Below are 18,665 nucleotides of genomic sequence, written 5' to 3' on the forward strand. Positions count from 1 at the left end.
AGCCTCCCGAGTGCTGGGATTAAAGGTGTGCGCCACCACTGGCCAGTGTTGCTTCCTCCGTCTTGAGACTGCCAACTCTGCTGAAAAGAGAAAAGAACAAAAACAACACCAAACCAAAACCCTCCAGTTGAGAAGCTACTGGGTGGACCTACAGCACCCATGGCCAGCCTACTAGGTGAGCCTGAGAAGGGTGTTTAGACCAATGACCAATCATAGCCATTTGCTTTGGACAAACTTCAGCTATTTGTTTTGGACCAATCACAGCCCTGTCTCTTAGCAGCAATCACGGTCGTCTGTTTGCTAGGTCACAGGAGACTGTTCCCTCTCTTACCTAGATGGAAATAGTTGCAAGATTTAGAGTTCACTGAGGCTTCTTGATAAGCAACACGTTGGTATAAACAGATTTTGCAACAGCCCTTACTTACCAAAGCTGTGCCTTCAGGAGCTAGCGCAATAGTTACAATTGTCAGTTTTCTCCAGGTGTCTGTGGGGTGTTCCAGCTGGCTGGTGCTGGCATAATCCAGTCCAGCTGGCTGTTTGACCGACAGTTTTTTTTACATAAGGCAGCAGAAGAAAGTCCAACAGCTGCTAATGAGGGAATTGATTGCCCCATTCCCCAGAGGCTCTGCTTATCTGATGGAAAATGAACCAGAAGGCGTGCTTACAATACGAACCTCAAGAAACTATCATTAACATTTAATAGAGATTTTAACAGATATGTACAATGCTCTACAAATGTCCGACACCTGCTCAGTACCCGAAAAAGACATGGACTCCCTTTGTCTGTCTCATTGACACAGAAGCATAATAGGATGACAGAGATGGCAATATAAAATAAATTCATGAATGGATGCCCATTCGTGCCCATAGGAATACATACCCTCTCACCCATGTGCCTCCTGTAAGCAACCCTAATGGAACCATTAAGAAAAAATTTTCTTAAAAAATCATTAAGAAGCTGCAGTGCTGGCGCACGCCTTTAATCCCAGAACCCAGGAGGCAGAGGCAAGTGGATCTCTGTGAGTTCGAGACCAGCCTGGTCTACAGAGTGAGTTCCAGGACAGCCAGCACTGTTATGTGGAGAAACCCTGCCTTGAAAAATAAAAAAATCATTAAAAAAAAAAAAACAAAAAAAAACACTAGAGAGATGTTTCAGTAGTTAAGAGTACTTGTTGCTCTTCCAGAGGATCCCAGCTCAGTCCCCAGCACCCACATCGGGCGTCTCACAACCACATGCAACTCCAGTTCCAGGGTACCAAACACCCTCTTCTGTTCTTCACAGATACCTGCATGCGCATGCACAAACACATATACACAAAGTGTAAAATAGAATACAATATTTTAAAGATTTTTAAATGTTTAAAATCCAATAATTTAAATAATTTTTAAAATGTTTAAAATGGAATAAAAGAAGAAAACAGCAAATATGAAAACAGAAGAAAGACTGGCCGCAAAGGAAGGTCATCAACAGGAATAGGAAGAGAACAACAAAAAAGTAAGGGGTGGGGGTGAATGTGAGCTCTGTGAGTTCGAGGCCAGCCAGGGCTACACACAGAGAAAACCTGTCTCAAAAAAACCCAAAAACCATGAATGAATGAACGAATGAATAAATGAATGAATGAACGAATAAATAAATGAATGAATGAATGAATAAATAAATGAACGAATAAATAAATAAATAAATAATAGAAAAATTGCAGTTCCCGCAAGAGTGAGTCAGGCATACAAAAGGAGGTTAACAGACACGGTCACTTAATCACTAGATGACGGCCAATATGTGCAGATAGATGTTCATGTATTTATTAAAATAGTAACCAAGCCAGGTGTGGCATCAGGACAGGTAAGGCAGAGCCTGTCTACATATCGAGTTCCAGGTGGGATCTCATCAATAATGATGATGATGGTGGTGGTGGTGGAGATGCCAAGAACATTTTATGAGTTTAGATCAATGTTTCACATAACGTGTATATATAACTAACGAAGCATGGTAATCCATACCTCTAATTCCAGCACTCTGGAGGCTGAGACAGGTATTCTTCCAGCAGAGACTCCACCTCCCACCCCAGCCCCCACTCCAGTCACGTGCCAAGTGTGCTGGGGACAAAACGGATGTGCACACTTAGGGCAGTGCGCTCACCCAAACGCTTAAAGCCAGAAGCAGCTGCAGCGTGAAGGGAGGAACCATCCGGGAGCGGGGCGGGGAGGGCAGATTGAGTGAGCAGAAGAAGCAGGGTCAGGACCAGGACCGCGGGGGTTCGAAAGCCTGGCAACCGGCTGACCACAAGCACGGTGTGACCAGGAGGGGGGCTCTACAAGGGTAGCCTGGAGGCTGCAGTGGGGGCTGGCGGTTTGCACAGGAGCGACCCCCCCCCTTTAGTGGACTCTGCGGCAGGCCGGCGGATCCCGCCAAATCCCACTCTTCCCCAACTCCCCATCCCAGCCTTTGTCACCCGAGTTGTGATCTGGGGCCTGGAAGCGGAGATCCAGGGCACTGGGTATTGCCAGACCGGATCTCAGCACGCATTCAGGAACCAGACGGCTCCGGACAGAGATCTGCCCTTCGCCAACTCTGCTTCTCCGCACCTCTTGGGATCGCGCTCCTTGGGCCCTGGACCCCATGGCGGATAGGAAACTGGTGGTGGTTTTTGGAGCCACAGGTGAGCGAGTCAGGCCTGGTAAGGTCGACCGAGCCGGGGCCTTCCGCCCCTCATTTGCAGGAAGATCTTGCCGGAAGAGTGGCTGTGGTTCCCACACATGTGGGTGGGCAGGGGCGACAGAACCTGAGTGCAGATTGGTTTTGAATATATATGCGGGCGCGGTGGCTCACACACCTTTAATCCGAGGCCTAAGAAGGCAGAGGCAGGTGGCTTTCTAAAGAGTTCAAGGCCAGATGGTCTACAGAGCAACTTCTATTTGTGTGTGTGCGTGCATGTGGGTGGGCTGGCACGTGTATTTGCACAGAATACCAAAATTAAATTTTCTCCCTCCCCCTTCCCCAATTAACAAATTTTCTTGATTTTGTACAGAGTCTATGTAAATATTGGTCACATTTTCAAACAGCAGCTTGTTACTTTGCTTCCATACACTTCTCCGCCCTCTCTACCTGTTTTCCTTTCAGATATATTAATTCTTAAAAAAAAAAAATAAATAAATAAAAAAAACAGCTTCCTAGGACTTTCCAAATCCTGGGCAAGGGCAATACCTCTGAATTATATGCTGAACTGCTGAATCGTGGTGGTCGTGGGGTTCTTCATCTATTTATTTTATGTTAAGTGGTGTTTTTCAAACATGTGTGTCTGTGCACCATGTGTGTGCGATGCTTGACAAGGCTGGACATGGATACTGGATTCCCCGGAATTAGAGTTCTGATTGTCAGCCGACATGTGGGTGCTGGGAATCATGCCCTGGTCCTCTGTTTGAGCAGCCTTAACTGCAAAGCCACCTTTCCAGCCCCATTATTTATTTTATTTTGAGAAGGGTCTTACTATGTGAACATGTGAAGATTTAAGGCTAATCTCATCATCTGGGAGAAGCAGGTGGAGCTCTGACTTTTAGGTCAGCCAGAGTTACATAGCAAGACCCTTCTCAAAATAAAATAAATAATGGTGCTGGAAAGATTGGAAAGATGCCTTTTCCCCCCCTGGCTGTCCTGGATCTCGCTCTGTAGACCAGGTTGGCCTCAAACTGACAGAGATCCACCTGCCTCTGCCTCCTGAGTGCTGGGATTAAAGGTGTGTGCTACAACTGCCTGGTTATATCTTTATTCAAGAGAAGTCTCACTATGTAGCCCAGGTGGCCCTGAATTTGTTAAAACACTTACTAAATTTTATGTTGTGGGTATACACATTGCCACTGGGCACGTTTGGAGGTTGAAAGTACAACTTTCAGAAAATTTGGTTCTCTCTTTCCATCAATTGGGTCCCAGAGGTGGAGCTCAGGTGTTAGGCTTGGCCTCAATCTCCTTTACCCACCAAGCCACTGAATGGTTCAAGGCCTGGAACTTCTGATCCTGCTTCCTCAGCCTCCTCAGTGATGGCCTGTGGTCCACTGTGTTTGTGGGGCAGGAGATGGAAGCCAAGGCTTCCCACCAGTCAGATCCTCTACCCCTGATTTGTGCCCCACCCCCAACCCCATGTTACAGTTAAAAAAAAGCTTTGATTTTGGTTTTGGTGTCTTGAAGCACTGTCTCACTTTGTAGGTCTGGCTGGCCAGGAACTCACTATGTATACCAAGCCGGCTTTGAACTCAGGGATCCATCTACTCCTGCGTTCTGAGTGCTGGGATTAAAGGCTTGTGCCACCACACCTGGCCCAATTTCCCATTTTAAAGTGGATTGTGTCATCCAGGCAGGCTTTAAACTCCTGAGGTCCAAGCTGCCCTCCCTTGTCAGCTCCTGGAGTAGCTGAGACAACAGGTAGACTGGCCACTGCCTGGTTAGAAAATGCTATAAAAGAGGCTGGGAGCTGGGCGGTGGTGGCGCACGCCTTTAATCCCAGAACTCAGGAGGCAGAGGCAGGCGGATCTCTGTGCGTTCAAAGCCAGCCTGGTCTACAAAGTTCCAGCACAGCCAAGGCTGTTACACAGAGAAACCCTGTCTTGGGAAAGAAAAATAAATAAATAAAAAATAAGTAAGTAAGTAAATAAATAAATGGAAGCTGGAGAGGTGGCTCAGGGTTAGAGCACTTGCTCTTGGTTTGGTTCCCAGTAACCCCACCTGGCTGCTCATAACTATCTGTAATTCCAGTTCCAGGGGGTCTGAGAACATCTTCTGGCCTCCTCAGGTACCCCACACACAGTACACATACATACATGCATGCATGCATGCATACATGCAAGCAAAATACTGATACACATAATAAAAATACATAAAACTTAAAAAAAATTAAAAAGAAATTAAAAAGGACACACATGTGCTGCTAGCCAATGAGATGGCTCAGCGGGGAAGAGTGCTTGCCACCAAAACTGACCACTTGGACTTCACTTGTGCATGTGCAAACACACACACACACACACACACACACACACACACACACACACACACACGGTATAAATATGTGGAAAAACAAACATGTAGGTTAATCTTGACCTGACAGAACCAGTCACCAAAGGCCACAAATGTGATTCCATTTGCATGAAAGTCAACAGAGGGCAAATCCCAGGTAAATTAACGGTTGACAAGTTAGTGGATGGGAAATAGAGATGAGGCCTCTTTTGGGGGTGAGGACACAGGATGGTAGACGTGGATAAAAATGGTTACACAATTCAGTGATTATATTAAAAAGCATTTTATTGTACATTTTATCCCTTTGTTATTTTGTATGCGTATGTATGGTGCTCAGGATTGAGCCTAGGGTTTCATGCATTCTAGGAAAACATACTACCACTGAACTACACCATCAGCCCTTGAATTATACATTTTAAAAAGGCAAAGAGCTGCTTACAGAAGACCTAACTTCAGTTCCCATCACTCATGTTGGGCCGCTCACAACTGTCTGTAACTCTGGTTTTAGATCTAATGTCCCTTTCTGGCTTCCATGGACACCAGACACATATGTGCTACAATTGCATACATGCAAACACTCATACACATAAAATACATCTTAAAAATACAAGTAAACAGCATGCTGTGGTGGCTCATCCTGTATTCCCAATGTCCTGGAGAATGAGGTCAGAAGAAAAAACATTCAAAGTCTCTAAATAAAAAAACCTAGTAAGGAAGCTGAATGTGGTAGTGTATTTCTTTAATCCTAGCACTTGGGAGGCAGAGGCAGGGGGATCTCTGTGAGTTCAGGGCTAGCCTGGTCTACATCTTTATTCCAGGTCAGCCTGGGCTACACAGATTCTGTGTAGCAACCTCCCCCCAAATCTAGAAAACCTAAAAGTAGTTTAAGAACACTGGTATGTTTCTGGACATTCTTGCCCTGGTGGAACAATCCCTTCTGGGCTCTGCTCTCTCTGACTCTGGCAGTTGTGACCCCGGAGATCTTTTTGACTCTTCACAGGGGCCCAAGGTGGCTCAGTGGCACGCACATTGCTGGAAGATGGGACATTCAGGGTTCGAGTGGTAACAAGGAATCCTGAGCAGAGAGCAGCCAAAGAGCTGAAGCTGCGGGGCGCTGAAGTCATGCGAGGAGATCAGGACGACAAGGCTAGCATGGAGCTGGCACTGACGGGAGCTCATGCCGCCTTCATTGTGACCAACTACTGGGAGAAGTGCAGCCGGGAGCGGGAAGTCGAGCAGGTGAGGGTGTGAGGAGACGGGGGATTGGTTTAGTGTGTCTCGGACAAGGCCTCTGGACCCCAGCTGATCCAGGAGGCAGCTCTGACTTGCCAGGGAGCGCTGAGCACTTCAGGCCTTGCTCTTTTCTTGTTGCTCTTCAAACACAGATGAAGGACACCCTTGCCTAGCTCTTGAACCCTTGCATGGTAAACCACTACATCCTACAGCACATGGGACAAAGGTCTGCTTGGAACAATTTGTCTCCTTAGTCCTGGGAAACCCTTGTGAGCCCCCTGGGACTACAGTAACAGTATACTCCAGTCTAAAGCTACAGAAAGTGGCTCACAGTTCTAAAAGGTGGACATCCAGATTAAGTTGCCTGTTATTGCTTGGTCTTTGGTCTTTTGGGGGGACCTTCCCCACCCAGCTCCAAATAAATCACACATGGAGGCTTATTCTTAATTATGACTGTCCAGCCTTAGCTTGGCTTTTTCTTGCCAGCTTTTCTTAACTTATCCCATCTACCTTTTGCTTCTGACCTTTTCCCATTCTCTTACTTCTGTAAATCTTACTCTTACTCTGTGGCTGGCTGTGTAGCTGGGTGGCTGGCCCTGGGGTCCTCCTTCACTCTTCTCTTCACTCCTCCATCTCTTTTCTTCCTCCTTGCAGATTTCTCCTTCTATACATCCTCTCTTCCTGCCAGCCCCACTTATCTCTCTCTCCTGCCTCACTGTTGGCTGTTCAGCTCTTTATTAGACCCGTCAGGTGTTTCAGACAGGCACAGTTACACAGGTCCACAGAGTTAAACAAATGCAACATGAACAAAATAACACACCTTACATAGTGTTCTCCAGCAGTTGCCAGCAAGGTCTCAGGCCCTCCTAACACTCCAGGAGGAGTGCTTCCTCAGCTCTGCCCGCTTCTGTGGCTCTGGGTGTGCCTAAGCTTATGTATCACACCAGTGAGTGCCTCCATATTCTCCTGGGTTCTTGTGGGTTTTATTTTGGCAGGGGGGATGAGACAAGGTCTTGCTATATAGCCCAAGTGGGCCTGCAACTTGTAATCTTGAATGCTAGGATTACAGGCATATGCCACCATGCCTGGCTTATTATTATTTATTTTTTTAAAAATTTTATGTTTACGGCATTGTCTGTTACTTTTCTATTGCTGTGAAGGGACACCATGGCCAAGGCAACTTATATTTATTAGGGCTCATGGTTCCAGAGGGTTTGAGTCCATGATCATCATGGCAGGAAGCATGGCAGTGGAGGAGTATCCTGATCCATGGGTGTGAGGCTCAAAGAGAGCCACCTGGGAATGGTATAGGCTTTTGAAACCTCAAAACCCATCCCCGGTGACACACTTTCTCCAACAAAGTCATACCTCCTAATTCTTCCCAAACAGCCACACCAGTGGGACCAAGTATTCAAGCCCTCAGGGGCTGTTCCCATTCAAACCACCCCAGGTGTCTTGTCCTCATGTGTGTCCCTGCACCTCTTGCATGCAGTGTCCACAGAGACCAGAAGAGGGCATCAGATCCCCTGGAGCTGGAGTTACAGACACTGTGAGCAGCCATGTGGGTGCTGGGAAATGAACCTGGGTTCTCTGTAAGAACAGCCAGTGCTTTTAACCAATTTGCCATTTGTCCAGCTCCATAGCTCTCTTCTCTTAGGAGGATATTTATTTAGGATTTTAGGATTCATGTGATTAATCTAAGATAATCAAATCTCACGACTGTTAATGCTGTCTACAAAGACCCTGTCCCCAAATGAAGTCATATTTAAAAGCTTGCAGGGGTAATGTATGAGCAGATCTTTTAGGGGGCTGCGATTACATATCCCCAACTTCAATGGCATGGATCATTGTTTATTAACCAATGGGGTCACAACGGTTGGACCACTTGTCCTGGGTCACACAGCCCAGATGAACCTGAGTGACCTTTGTGCTTAGCCATCAAGCTGTAGCATCTCCAAAGATGACTCTGAGCTCACCAATCGTCAGCTAAGTTCTGCAGTCAGCAAAGATGGGGTATGCACATCAAAAAGGTTTCTAGCACCCCTTCCCAAGGCAGGCTTGCTCCCTTTTTAAGTGTTTTTTTCTTTTTTTCCTTTTCTTTTTAATATGGGGTCTCTTGTAGCTGAAGTTGGCCTTGAACTCCTGATCTTCCTGACTTTACCTCTGACCTCACTTTCCCCTAGTGTGCACCGTGAGGTATAGTTGAGAAGACCCGTGATTTTAAGGGTGACCCTGGAGTTTGAAAGCTTGGTGTAGTGCTGTATGTGAGCATGATTCCAGAGCAGAGGACTTGGGGGGTGGTCTGGCTTTTAGCATCACAGGCAGGGGAGTCATGGAGTTCATCCATGTGTAGGGGAGGAAGGTCAGGGACACACAGCCTTTCTCTTACCCTTGTGGTCTCTCCTTCCTGCTTCCCAGGGCAAGCTTCTAGCAGATCTAGCCAAGCGCCTGGGCCTCCATTATGTCGTCTACAGTGGCCTGGAGAACATCAGCAAGCTGACGGCGGGAAGGCTGGCAGCAGGCCACTTTGATGGCAAAGGGGAGGTGGAGGAGTATTTCCGAGACATTGGTGTTCCCATGACCAGTGTGCGGCTGCCTTGCTATTTTGAGAACCTCCTTTCCTATTTCCTGCCCCAGAAAGCTGCAGATGGAGAGAGTTACTTGCTGGGTGAGTGTGCCCTACCCTACACAGTGAAATACAGTTCGCAGCATATGAATTAACAGGTTTGGCCGAATGTGGGGTTGTCACCAGATCACTTTGGGTCTAAGCCCAGGCTCCCTGACATTAGGCTTGAGACTGGGAGAGTCATCTACTCTAGGTAGGCCTCGACTTAAATTCTGTGAAATGGGTTTAACACAATGGTCCCTTGGAGTAATGAGAAAACCAGCCAAGGTTATTACTGCTCTCAGAGCGGGAAGTGGAAGGTGTAGAAAGTGTCTGCCATCCAGTCTGTAAACAACCTGGATGCCTGACTCAGCTTGGAAGGAACCTCAGCCAACTTGTGTCCTTCCAGTCGCTCAGTGGATTAGAGCAGGAGGTACTAGAGGCCAAAGCTGGAGGGGCTGCTGCCTGCTGGCCATTCCTTGCCCTGTGGCTATCACTCACCTTCACGTGAGGATGCAGGTGTTGGCACAGAGTTTAGGAGTCCGATCCGCCCAGTGAACGACAGACCACTGGTACAGACTTAGAGTTTGTAGAGCTTGAGAACTGCTACACGAAGACAGACCAACACTGGTATGTGTGGATGCCCAGAGGACTGGCTGCTGGGGAACCAGCTGCCAATCTCTTCCCCTGAGGAACTCTGTCCCTGCTAGCACACTTATCTGTTCTCACAGACTTGCCCATGGGTGATGTCCCCATGGATGGAATGGCGGTGAGTGACCTGGGTCCCGTGGTGCTCAGCTTGCTGAAGAAGCCAGAAGAGTATGTAGGGCGGAACATCGGCCTCAGCACCTGCAGGCACACTGCAGAGGAGTATGCTGCCCTGCTGACCAGACACACTGGCAAGACTGTACATCATGCAAAGGTGGGCCCCTCCCTCCCCAGAGCTGTGAAGCCCCAGATCTTGCAAAACGTCCCTAACTCCCAAAGGGTTATTATTATTGTGTTTGTTTTGAGACAGGCAGGTGGACCTCTGTGAGTTCAAGGCCAGTCTGGTCTACAGACTGAGTTCCTGGACAGCCAGGGCTACACAGAGAAACCCGCCTGGGGTGGTGAGGGGGTGTGGGACTAAGAGGTGGGACTAAGCCAGGGTTGTGGAGGACCTAAGGAGCTCGAGAGTTCAGATTGGTTTGAAAAAGGAATAGTTTTGGCTTTTGAACAAGGAAGTGATGTAGCTGATTTCAGCTCTGAGAGGCACTGATGGCTTTCATCTCATGACTTTGAAAGGACAGACTTTAAACTGATCGGTTTCAGGTAGCCTGTGAGGAGCCACGGTTTCCATACTTCTGGCTTTCTAGTTGGTAGTGTTCGCGTGGCCTCATAGTGAGGACCTGAGTTAGTGACTGCAGGACCAACACAGTCATACTCTGGCTTCCCAGGACTCGGGTGGAAGCCAAGCCTACTTGGCATCACCAGGGCTGTGGAGGAAATAGGCATGTGGCCTTTCTGTTTCCAGACAACTCCTGAGCAATATGAGAAGCTTGGCTTCCCAGGGGCCCGAGACTTGGCCAACATGTTCCGTTTCTATGCCCTGAAACCTGACCGCAACATTGATCTAACCCTGCAACTCAACCCCAAGGCCCGAACGCTGGACCAGTGGTTAGCACAGCACAGAGAGGACTTTGCTCAGCTGTGATCCTGAAGCCCTCAGCCGGGGACTAAGAGGTACAGCCATCCTTTCTTGTGTACAGTTTTGTGGGGGGTTTTTGTTTTGTTTTTTTCCCAAATAAAACCATTGTTCTCACAGATAGTTTCCCAAAAGAAAAGGCCTCTTGTTTGTGGGAAGTGAGCTGGAGCGGCAGATGCATGAAAATGGAAGTGCTGGTAGGCGGCACCAAGTAGGCACAAGGGCTCATCTGCTATCACCTCAGCCCGGAGAAGAGCGCTGAGCAGTGTGCACACACACAGTCCACAGGGGACCAGGTAAAGCAGAGTCTCAGCCAGGCGCCAGCAGCCTTTGACACCCGGCAGGCAGGGCCAGAGGCACTGAGGCCACCCATGCATTCGTTCTGAATGAGGACAGAAGACTGATGTAGAAGTCCTGGACCCTTGTCTTTTTCCTCTCTTCACCAGAACTCTGGCCAGGTGTAGCCAAACTGGAAATAACCTTCAAAGGGGGCTGGAAAAAGCAACGGGGCTGGGGAGAGGGCTCGGTGACGTGCTGGTTGTGCAAGCCTGAGGTCCCGAGTTCAGATCCTGGCACCCACTCACACAAAACAGGCAGGTGTGACCCACAATCACAGGAAGGTCTCTGCAGCTCACTAGCCCACTAGTCTTAACTCGAACCAGTGAGCGCCAGGCCTGCCTCGCAAAATCAAAATCGGGTGGGGAGTGTCGGAAGGAGAGCGTCTAACATCAGTTTCTGGTCTTCATGCTACACAGGCATGTTCACCTGTACCTGTGTGACATGTACACGTGCACACACAACACGTCCTTACAGAAAGAACAAATGAAACGTGGCAGAGCTGTGGACCACTGGAGATGAGGTGATGTTGCCTGTGCCTAAGACCAACATTATGGGTCGGCTTACCTCTCAGCCCTTCACAGGGAGCAACAAAGGCCCAGAAAGCCCAAACACCAGCTGAGATTTCATGGCACGTCTGTGAATTTCCACCAGTGTATGGGTTTGTCTAACCACTGGCACACTGTCTTTGTACTGTCCTTCCCTGACATCAGACTCGGAGCAGGAAAAGGAGCAGTGATCCCATCATGCATTCTACCAGAGACTCTTGACTGAGGCATGTCCTTGACAACTAACTGTGTCACGCCTTAAAATGTGGGGTAAACAGACACGTTATACTGTCTGTCTTAAGGCAACTTTTTGAGACAGTTTCTCTGTGTAACCCTGGCTATTCTGGAACTTGCTCTGTAGCCCAGGCTGGCCTTAAGCTGAGAGATCCACCTGCCTCTGCCTCCAAGTGCTGGGACTAAAGGTGTGTGCCACCAACGCCACCCTGACGAAGAACTTATTTAGTGGGAAGGCCACACAAAGAGAGAGAGAGAAAAGCAAAACTGTTACAGACCCCAGGCTGGAGAGAACAGATGGAAATAAGCAGCGTGGCTGGGGAGTCCGAGGTTAGGGTTCTGAGTGACATTAAGAGGCAGAGCACGAGTACAAACCCTGGGCTTCACCCCCAGCACCAAAAAGATGAAAAGTTTAAGAAGACCAATCAGTCAGGACAGGACTGAGGTCTGTGGGGAAGGGCGGGGCCTTCCCAGCAGAGTAAAGGGAGAAGACAGTAACAAGCGTGGACTTCTGAGCCCACGGCGTCAGGAGACCCACAGGTTGTCTCTACGTGCTGCTCTATGATGCTCCACCTAAGCCTGGGATAGCCTGCCAGAATCAAGGTCCAGCGTGGACACGGAGTACCAGCCAGCTCCTCACTAGAGTGGCAGGATCAGGGCCATGCGCTGCCCACCCCGGGTGTTTACTTATCTGGTCCCCACCCCCTGGGCTGTTGTGAAGACACGGTCAACCCACTTGTGCCTAGCACTTCAAGTACCCTGTGTTTTGTCTGCCACACCAAGGCAAAACCCTGCTAGCCTGCACGTGCCCTTCAGTTTGGTTTGTGTTCCTCTGAATGGTGGCCTCCACTGCAGAGCACAGTGGGAGCCTCCCAAGTTCCCGATGAAGCTACGAGTGGAGAGCCACACACAGTGCTCCTTAGGTGGTCTGTTCTGTGTGTGACAAATTATCTGCCCTGCACACAAAACACCTTGTGTTACAAACCATTTCACCAAATGAGACAGTCATGTCCACCAGTTTCCTATCTCCTGCCATAGCTAAATGTCTCGAGGCACAGGCTCTTCCTCTACATACAACAGCAGACCTTGGACTGTATTCTGTTTGGCCACAAACAGCGCAGGAAACCTCCTGTAATCCCAGGAGGCAAGGTGATGAGGACCCAAACAGAGGGGACAACCAGTCCTCCAGGTCTCATGTAGCCTGTGGCCTTAAATTCACTATGTTGCTAAGACTGGCCTTGAATTTCTGCCTCCATCTCCCATATGATGCTCCAGTTCCAGCTCAGAGGCTACAAAGTCTAAAAACAAATGCCTCGGGAGCTGGGTGTAGAAATAAGCCCACCTAGGCCTGGAGATGAGACTTCATTCTATAGATGTTGCCTAGCCACCTTTTATCCACCTAAGAGTCCTCAACAAGTCAGTAATGATGCCCTAGCCAAAGACCCACCTACCTCTCCCAAGTCCCTTCCTAGCTCTGAGACCTGGCTGACTTCTTGAGAAAGAACCCCCTGAGAACAGTGTCTCCCCCACTACTGTTGCGGGCCAGTGTTCAGCTGCCCCCCCCCATCTCTTCCCCGCCCAGCCCAGTGAATCCTTCCATACCTCTCTCTGCTTATCTCAAAAGCCATTAAGGCTCTGCTGGAAGCCTGGACTAGTTAAAGTACACTAAGCAAAAAAAAAAAAAAAAACATACTTTTTTTTTTTTTTTTTTAAAGACAGAGTTTTGGTGTGTAACCCTAGCTGGTCTGGAATTTGCTAAGTAGACCTGGCTAGCCTCAAGTTCACAGATCTGCTTGCCTCTGCCTCTAAGTTCTGGGATTAAAGGCATGGACCCCCATACTCAGACAGCAATAAGCAAAAACCAACCTGCGGATACTGGGTCTCTCCTTCCACATATGGGTCCCAGGGATTGAATTCAGTTCATCAGGCTTGTTGGCACTTTTACCCAGTCATCCTGCCAGGTTCAGGAAGTTTGATATGGGGGACTGGTGAGACGCCTCATCAGTTAGCATTTGCTGCTCTTGTAGAGGACCTGAGTTTGGTTCCTAGCGCCCACATAGTGGCTAACAACCAATTCCTTGTCATTTCAGTTCCAGAAGACACAACACCCTCTTCTGGTCTCTGGGCACTGCACACAAGTGGTACATAGATATGTGTGGACAAAACTCCCATATGCATTTTTTTTAATGTAACATAGGGAAATGCAGCTAAGGGAACAGCTCAGTAGAACACTTGCCTAGCAGGCCTGAGGTCCTGGGTTCAATACCAGGAACCACCTTTTAAAAAAAGGAGTTCCAGCTTGGACTACATAGCAAAACAAAGACTGAAAAACAGAAAAATCATGGAAGGACACAGTGAGCACATGCACATTTCTCAGCTGGGCTCTCTAATCTACTAGGTTCAAGAGTTTGCACACAGAGGAACATTGTCTCCTGGCAAGGGCCTGTTCTGGAAAAGGGAGTAGGGGATCTCCGGTCAGGGCACTAGGGCCACCTTGCTGGCATCAAGAGGAAGCTGAACTAGCAGACGCTGCTAGCTGACTTCTCCTGTTGCCTCTGCTGGGCCACCTGTAGAAGCTAGTTTGAACTCTCAAAGAAGAAATGACCACAGTTTTGGTTTTAAATATCTTTTGTAGTAGATCATCTTATTTACATTGATACAGAATCACTTTACATTCTTAAATCAGACACTAAGAAATGCTTTACTTTTGTAAATTATAAAGGAAAAGAAAGAAACTACAGAGAAAGTGTTCTTTATTAGCCTGTCTTACACCAGCTCCAAGACCTTGGAACACGGAAACTGCAACATGCTACCAGCAGAGGCCGGAAGTGAGGTGCTCTGCACAGTGTGCTTCCCTCAACATTTACACAGGAGACGACAATGATTCTTACCATTGAGTAATTTAAATACACCGTGAAAATCAAATGTCAGCAGTGGAAGAGGGGAGAACCAAGCCCTGGCTGGCAAAGGTCGGGGTCTCCAGAGGCTCAAGGCTGTCCCACATGACCATGGTAACTTTGGTCCAACAGGGCAGGAAACACCCCCACACTAAACTAGAACAATCTAATCAGCGTCAGGCAAGCTGCCATCTGAGGTGAAGTGGATAGAGGACTGTGTTGCACAACTCTGCCTCCCAGGGCCCCAGTGCCCACTCTCCAGCTGCTTGGTACCTTCAATAAAACAAAAGCAAACCAACTCTAAGGGCAGTGACAGGCCCTCAGCAGAGCCCGTCAGGGAGGATGGCACTGGTGGGGTGTGCCGCCTCTGGGGCCTAAGAAGACTACCTGTTGGGAAGGACATTTCAGAACCTCCACGAGGTTTGTTGAGAGGGAACTAATCACTTCACAATGCTGTGCAGCTTAAGGCTTCATTTTAAGCTGTAAGCACGGCCTTTAATTTTTTTAAGCTCTCTATTACATGCGATTCCAGATTATTTTTAGTGCTGCAAGAAGAGTCCAAGTATTGTACCCTGCCTAAACCAGAAGCATGTCACCTACCAGTGGACAGGATATCTCTGCAGCCCAAAGGCCACACATCACTGCCTAGGGGCGGTCACCATGACCTTCTGTGTAGAGAGGTGTCCTCACATAGTTTTGCTGTTGCTGAGTAACGGTTCAGAGGGCTGTGTAGGCAGGGCTCCATGCTGCTATTTTGGGGTCCTCCTGTGTCAGATGCTCTGGCCATGGAGAGGGGCTGTTGCTCCTCATCTAGTTTCCAGCTGATCGTTTTCCTGAGCCAAGGAGACAAACAGTTAGACTCCACATCTCAGAAGAACACATCCCTGTGGAAGAGGCCCAGTTAATCCCAGGAGAATGGCTGTGCTTTGAGGGTCAAGAGCCCCAGGACATGGGGTGAACATAAACAACAGTGTGTCTCTAGACACAGAAAACAAGCACTGTTCCTCAGCAGCCCAGACTTGCACAGCACCATGCTGCCTAGGTACAACAGGGTGGAAAAAGCAGGGGGGAGGTGGAGGAGATCTGAGTTCTAGGCTTGGCTCCGCCACAATCTGCCTTCTGGACTGTGGGCAAGCAGATCCCACCACTGAGGGACAGAGCCCCTGGAAAATGACATAAGGTGGGCTGTAAGTTAGCCCCAAATTCAACCCATCTAGGAAGGAATCTAAATCGAATTTGAATGAAAAGGCTAAGTACCACATGCTCTGCTCCAAGGAATGGGAGGTTAGCACATATACTACACCTTTGATTGGCACCTCTCCCAACTTCTGGGGCAGGGTAGGGTGGGGTCCAATGTTGGTTAAAGTGACCAGAAGAGAAATTAGTTCACAGAGGGAAACAGGGAAGAAAGCTCACAGGTTTTCCTACCTCAGCAGGGGTATCAGGAAGTAAACATTTTCTTAAGTTTGGAAAGGAATCCCTCATTGTCCTCCCCAGCCTCTCGCCTATCCTTGCTTCCTGCGCAGCTATCCATGGTTCTGCCACCTGGGCACAAACAGCAGAAAGAACCGAGGTCAAGATCGCACACCTCCACATAGCAAGCACCAGCCCCACCTACCCATGCCTAGCTGCCCAGGGGCTGGCACTCAAAGGGCAGCCAAGGGCCACTCCAGGAACACAGGAACACTCTCAAGTGTTAGAGTAAAGCAAATGGGACACCCAGAGCCTCAGGACATCACAACTCTCCTTGGAGTCAGAGACCCATAGAAGGGAAACGAGAAAAAAGAGAGGGAGAGAGACTGTCTGTAATCTGAACACTAACAAGAAAGGCAACACGAAATGCCAGAGGTCTTGAGGCTAAACCACACAGCTTATACACAGTAGCTCATCATCTTAGCATATTTAATGTGTACATATCACAGCTGCATGTACACAGAAGCAATGTTGTCAGGTCCACCTAGAATCCCAAAGCCAGCCAGCAACAAGTGGAACTAAGCTCAAACCCAGCCCAGACTCTTAACCACTAAACTACTGGCTACAAGACAATCAATAAACCTCAAGAAAATATCCAGTTTCTGAACCCACTGCATATTTCTGCTGCCTATTGTACACATTAACATGGCCAAGATAACCAATGAGGGAGCCACTCTTAAACCAGATCCTCTGCTGTACACTTCAACTTGTCTTTCACAATGCCAGTGAGGTGTACATTACTCTGGCATCTAACCCTGACTGCTGCAGATAATGCACAGCTGCATGGATGGTTTTTACAGCCAAGACTGAGGTTACCTACCAACCTCGAAAGATGGAGGCAAACCTTTGCTGTGAGTTAAACTATACACCTATAACACCACTTTGTTTGTTTTGGCTTTTCTTTATTTGTGACAAGGTCTCATAGCCCAAGCTGACCTTGGACTCACTCTGTAGCCCAGACTGGCTTCCAGCTATAGGTCCTCCTGTTCCACTACTCCTAGGTATAGGTAGAAGCCACCATGCCTGGTAATTTTTACATTTATGTACTCTGTGTGTGTAAGCATGTGTGGAAGTGCATGGAGGTACATACACCAGTACATGTGAGGTCAGAGGACAGCTTGTGAGGGTCAGTTCTGTCCTCCCCCAAGTGGGCTCCAGGAAACCAACTCTGGTTGTCAGGGTTGGGAGCAAGCAGGCTTACCTGCTGAGCCGTCTTAGTCTTACAGAGCATGTTTTTAATGTTGCTGACACACATCTCTTGTACAGCATACAACCAATTAAAAGAACCTGGTGTGGTGGTATAACTTTTAATCGCCGCATCTGAGAGGCAGACAGGCAGATCTCTTTGGGTTTGAGGCTAGCCTGGTTGATACAGCGAGTTCCAGGCTAGCCAAGAAAATAAAAATTAAATAGTCCCAGCTTCCAATAGCTATCAGGTCTGAGCCAAGGGAGGCTCTTCAGAGGGACAGATCTGGGGACAAGGGCAGGGTGGGGTCTGCAGTTTCATGGAACACTGCCCTCTAACCTAACAACCACTGCCGTCCTGGCAGCTAGGACGACCTGCAAGGTACTCTCAAAACTGGCAATACCCTTCCGGTAATCGTGCAGGCTAGCTTGGGGAGAGGGTCGTGAGACCCTCCTTCCCTCCCTCCTGTAAGGTACTCTCAAAACTGCTAATACCCTTCTGATAATCGTGCAGGCTAGCTTGGGGAGAGGGTCGTGAGGCCCTCCTTCCCTCCCTCCTGCACCCCTGCTGGCCGTATGTAATTCCACCCCACAGTGTGTGTTCTCTGGAAGGGGAACTGGAAGGGGAACTCCAGGGTGCAGCTGCCATTATGTCCTCATCCACTGGAGGACTTTTCTGCAGTGCCATTATATGGGGGTCAAGTCTCCCCCAATTCTGCTCCTCTTCTTTTGCCTTTTTGAGACAGGGTTTCTTGTGTAGCCTTGGCTCTGTAGACAAGCCTGGCCTCAAAGATTCTCCTACCTCCACCTCCCAAGTACTGGGCTTAAAGGTGGGTACCACTACTGCCAGGCTTAATTTATTCTTTCATGCATGAAAATAATGTATCTTGATCATATTCACCCCTACTCTCCCCAGGAACTCCCAGCACAAAGACTTTGAAATTCTGAGTCACATGCTGGTGACCAGTTCTGAGTGCTGCACAAATATAGCATTTTCTCTCAGAGCCTGCTTTCAGAGGACTAGCTGGGGTGGAGGAGGCAGGATGTGTACCTGGTATCTTAGGTACCAGGACACAAACTTGAGCCCTTGGCTTCCAAGGCTGCTGTTGCTACTTCGAGGCAGGGTGTCCTTGAACTCCCAATTCTCCCGCCTTAGCCTCCCTCCCGAGAGCCGGGATTATAGGTTCGTGTCACACATCTGGCTCTAAACGTGCTTTCCATAAGCCTGGGACAGACCCCCTATGCTTTAGACTAAGCAGGAAGGTCACTGCCCCAAGGCCGTCTGTTCCAGGTTAAAGAGTACCAGCCCTCAGTGCTCCGTTACGCCACCCGCTGGCAGTACAGCGGGGGTGGGGTGGGGTGGGACGGACGGACGGGGACACACACACACACACACACACACACACACACACACACACACACACACGGACTGGGGATGCAAACCACTCTAGGAACACTCTAGTTCCCA

The 18,665-nt window shown here is 48.7% G+C and overlaps 2 protein-coding genes across 6 annotated transcripts in view; one reads left to right on the forward strand and one right to left on the reverse strand.

Annotated features, from left to right (window-relative positions):
- The first annotated feature begins 2,157 nt into the window (after positions 1 to 2,157).
- On the forward strand, positions 2,158 to 13,330 carry Nmral1 (NmrA like redox sensor 1). Of its 4 annotated transcripts, XR_005090335.1 has the most exons (7): positions 2,158 to 2,657; positions 6,003 to 6,241; positions 8,654 to 8,903; positions 9,572 to 9,762; positions 10,354 to 10,562; positions 10,645 to 10,820; positions 11,280 to 13,330. XR_005090335.1 is itself a non-coding variant. In XM_028894867.2 (6 exons), exons 1-5 carry the CDS (start codon positions 2,618 to 2,620, stop codon positions 10,531 to 10,533), a joined length of 900 nt encoding a protein of 299 aa, XP_028750700.1. In that variant the 5' UTR covers positions 2,158 to 2,617; the 3' UTR covers positions 10,534 to 10,562; positions 11,280 to 13,329. The 4 variants fall into 4 exon arrangements, 3 of the variants coding, with proteins under 3 accessions (XP_028750700.1, XP_037056743.1, XP_028750699.1); XM_028894867.2 differs by lacking the exon at positions 10,645 to 10,820 and having other exon boundaries at positions 11,280 to 13,329; XM_037200848.1 differs by lacking the exon at positions 11,280 to 13,330 and having other exon boundaries at positions 10,645 to 11,267.
- A 922-nt stretch (positions 13,331 to 14,252) lies between these two features.
- Dnaja3 (DnaJ heat shock protein family (Hsp40) member A3) overlaps positions 14,253 to 18,665 on the reverse strand; it is a 29,032-nt gene continuing 24,619 nt past the window's right edge. The window contains exons 11-12 of one of the 2 annotated variants that reach the window (XM_028894796.2): positions 15,968 to 16,084; positions 14,253 to 15,372 (exon numbers count right to left, since the gene is read on the reverse strand). In XM_028894796.2, the coding sequence (XP_028750629.1) occupies positions 15,981 to 16,084 (104 nt within the window). In that variant the 3' untranslated portion in view covers positions 14,253 to 15,372; positions 15,968 to 15,980. The remainder of the gene's footprint in view (positions 15,373 to 15,967; positions 16,085 to 18,665) is intronic. The other variant, XM_028894797.2, reaches the window with a different exon arrangement.

The sequence above is a fragment of the Peromyscus leucopus genome, chromosome 8b (genome assembly GCF_004664715.2).
Source record: "Peromyscus leucopus breed LL Stock chromosome 8b, UCI_PerLeu_2.1, whole genome shotgun sequence".
In the NCBI taxonomy this organism is placed as follows: domain Eukaryota; kingdom Metazoa; phylum Chordata; class Mammalia; order Rodentia; family Cricetidae; genus Peromyscus; species Peromyscus leucopus.

What these genes read in the sequence shown, in the direction of transcription:
- Nmral1 (XM_028894867.2), top strand. Translation starts at nt 2,618, where the DNA reads ATGGCGGATAGGAAACTGGTGGTGGTTTTTGGAGCCACAG. An exon ending in GGGAGCGGGAAGTCGAGCAG is followed by an intron (nt 6,242 to 8,653) that starts GTGAGGGTGTGA and finishes CCTGCTTCCCAG; the next exon opens with GGCAAGCTTCTAGCAGATCT. An exon ending in TGGAGAGAGTTACTTGCTGG is followed by an intron (nt 8,904 to 9,571) that starts GTGAGTGTGCCC and finishes CTGTTCTCACAG; the next exon opens with ACTTGCCCATGGGTGATGTC.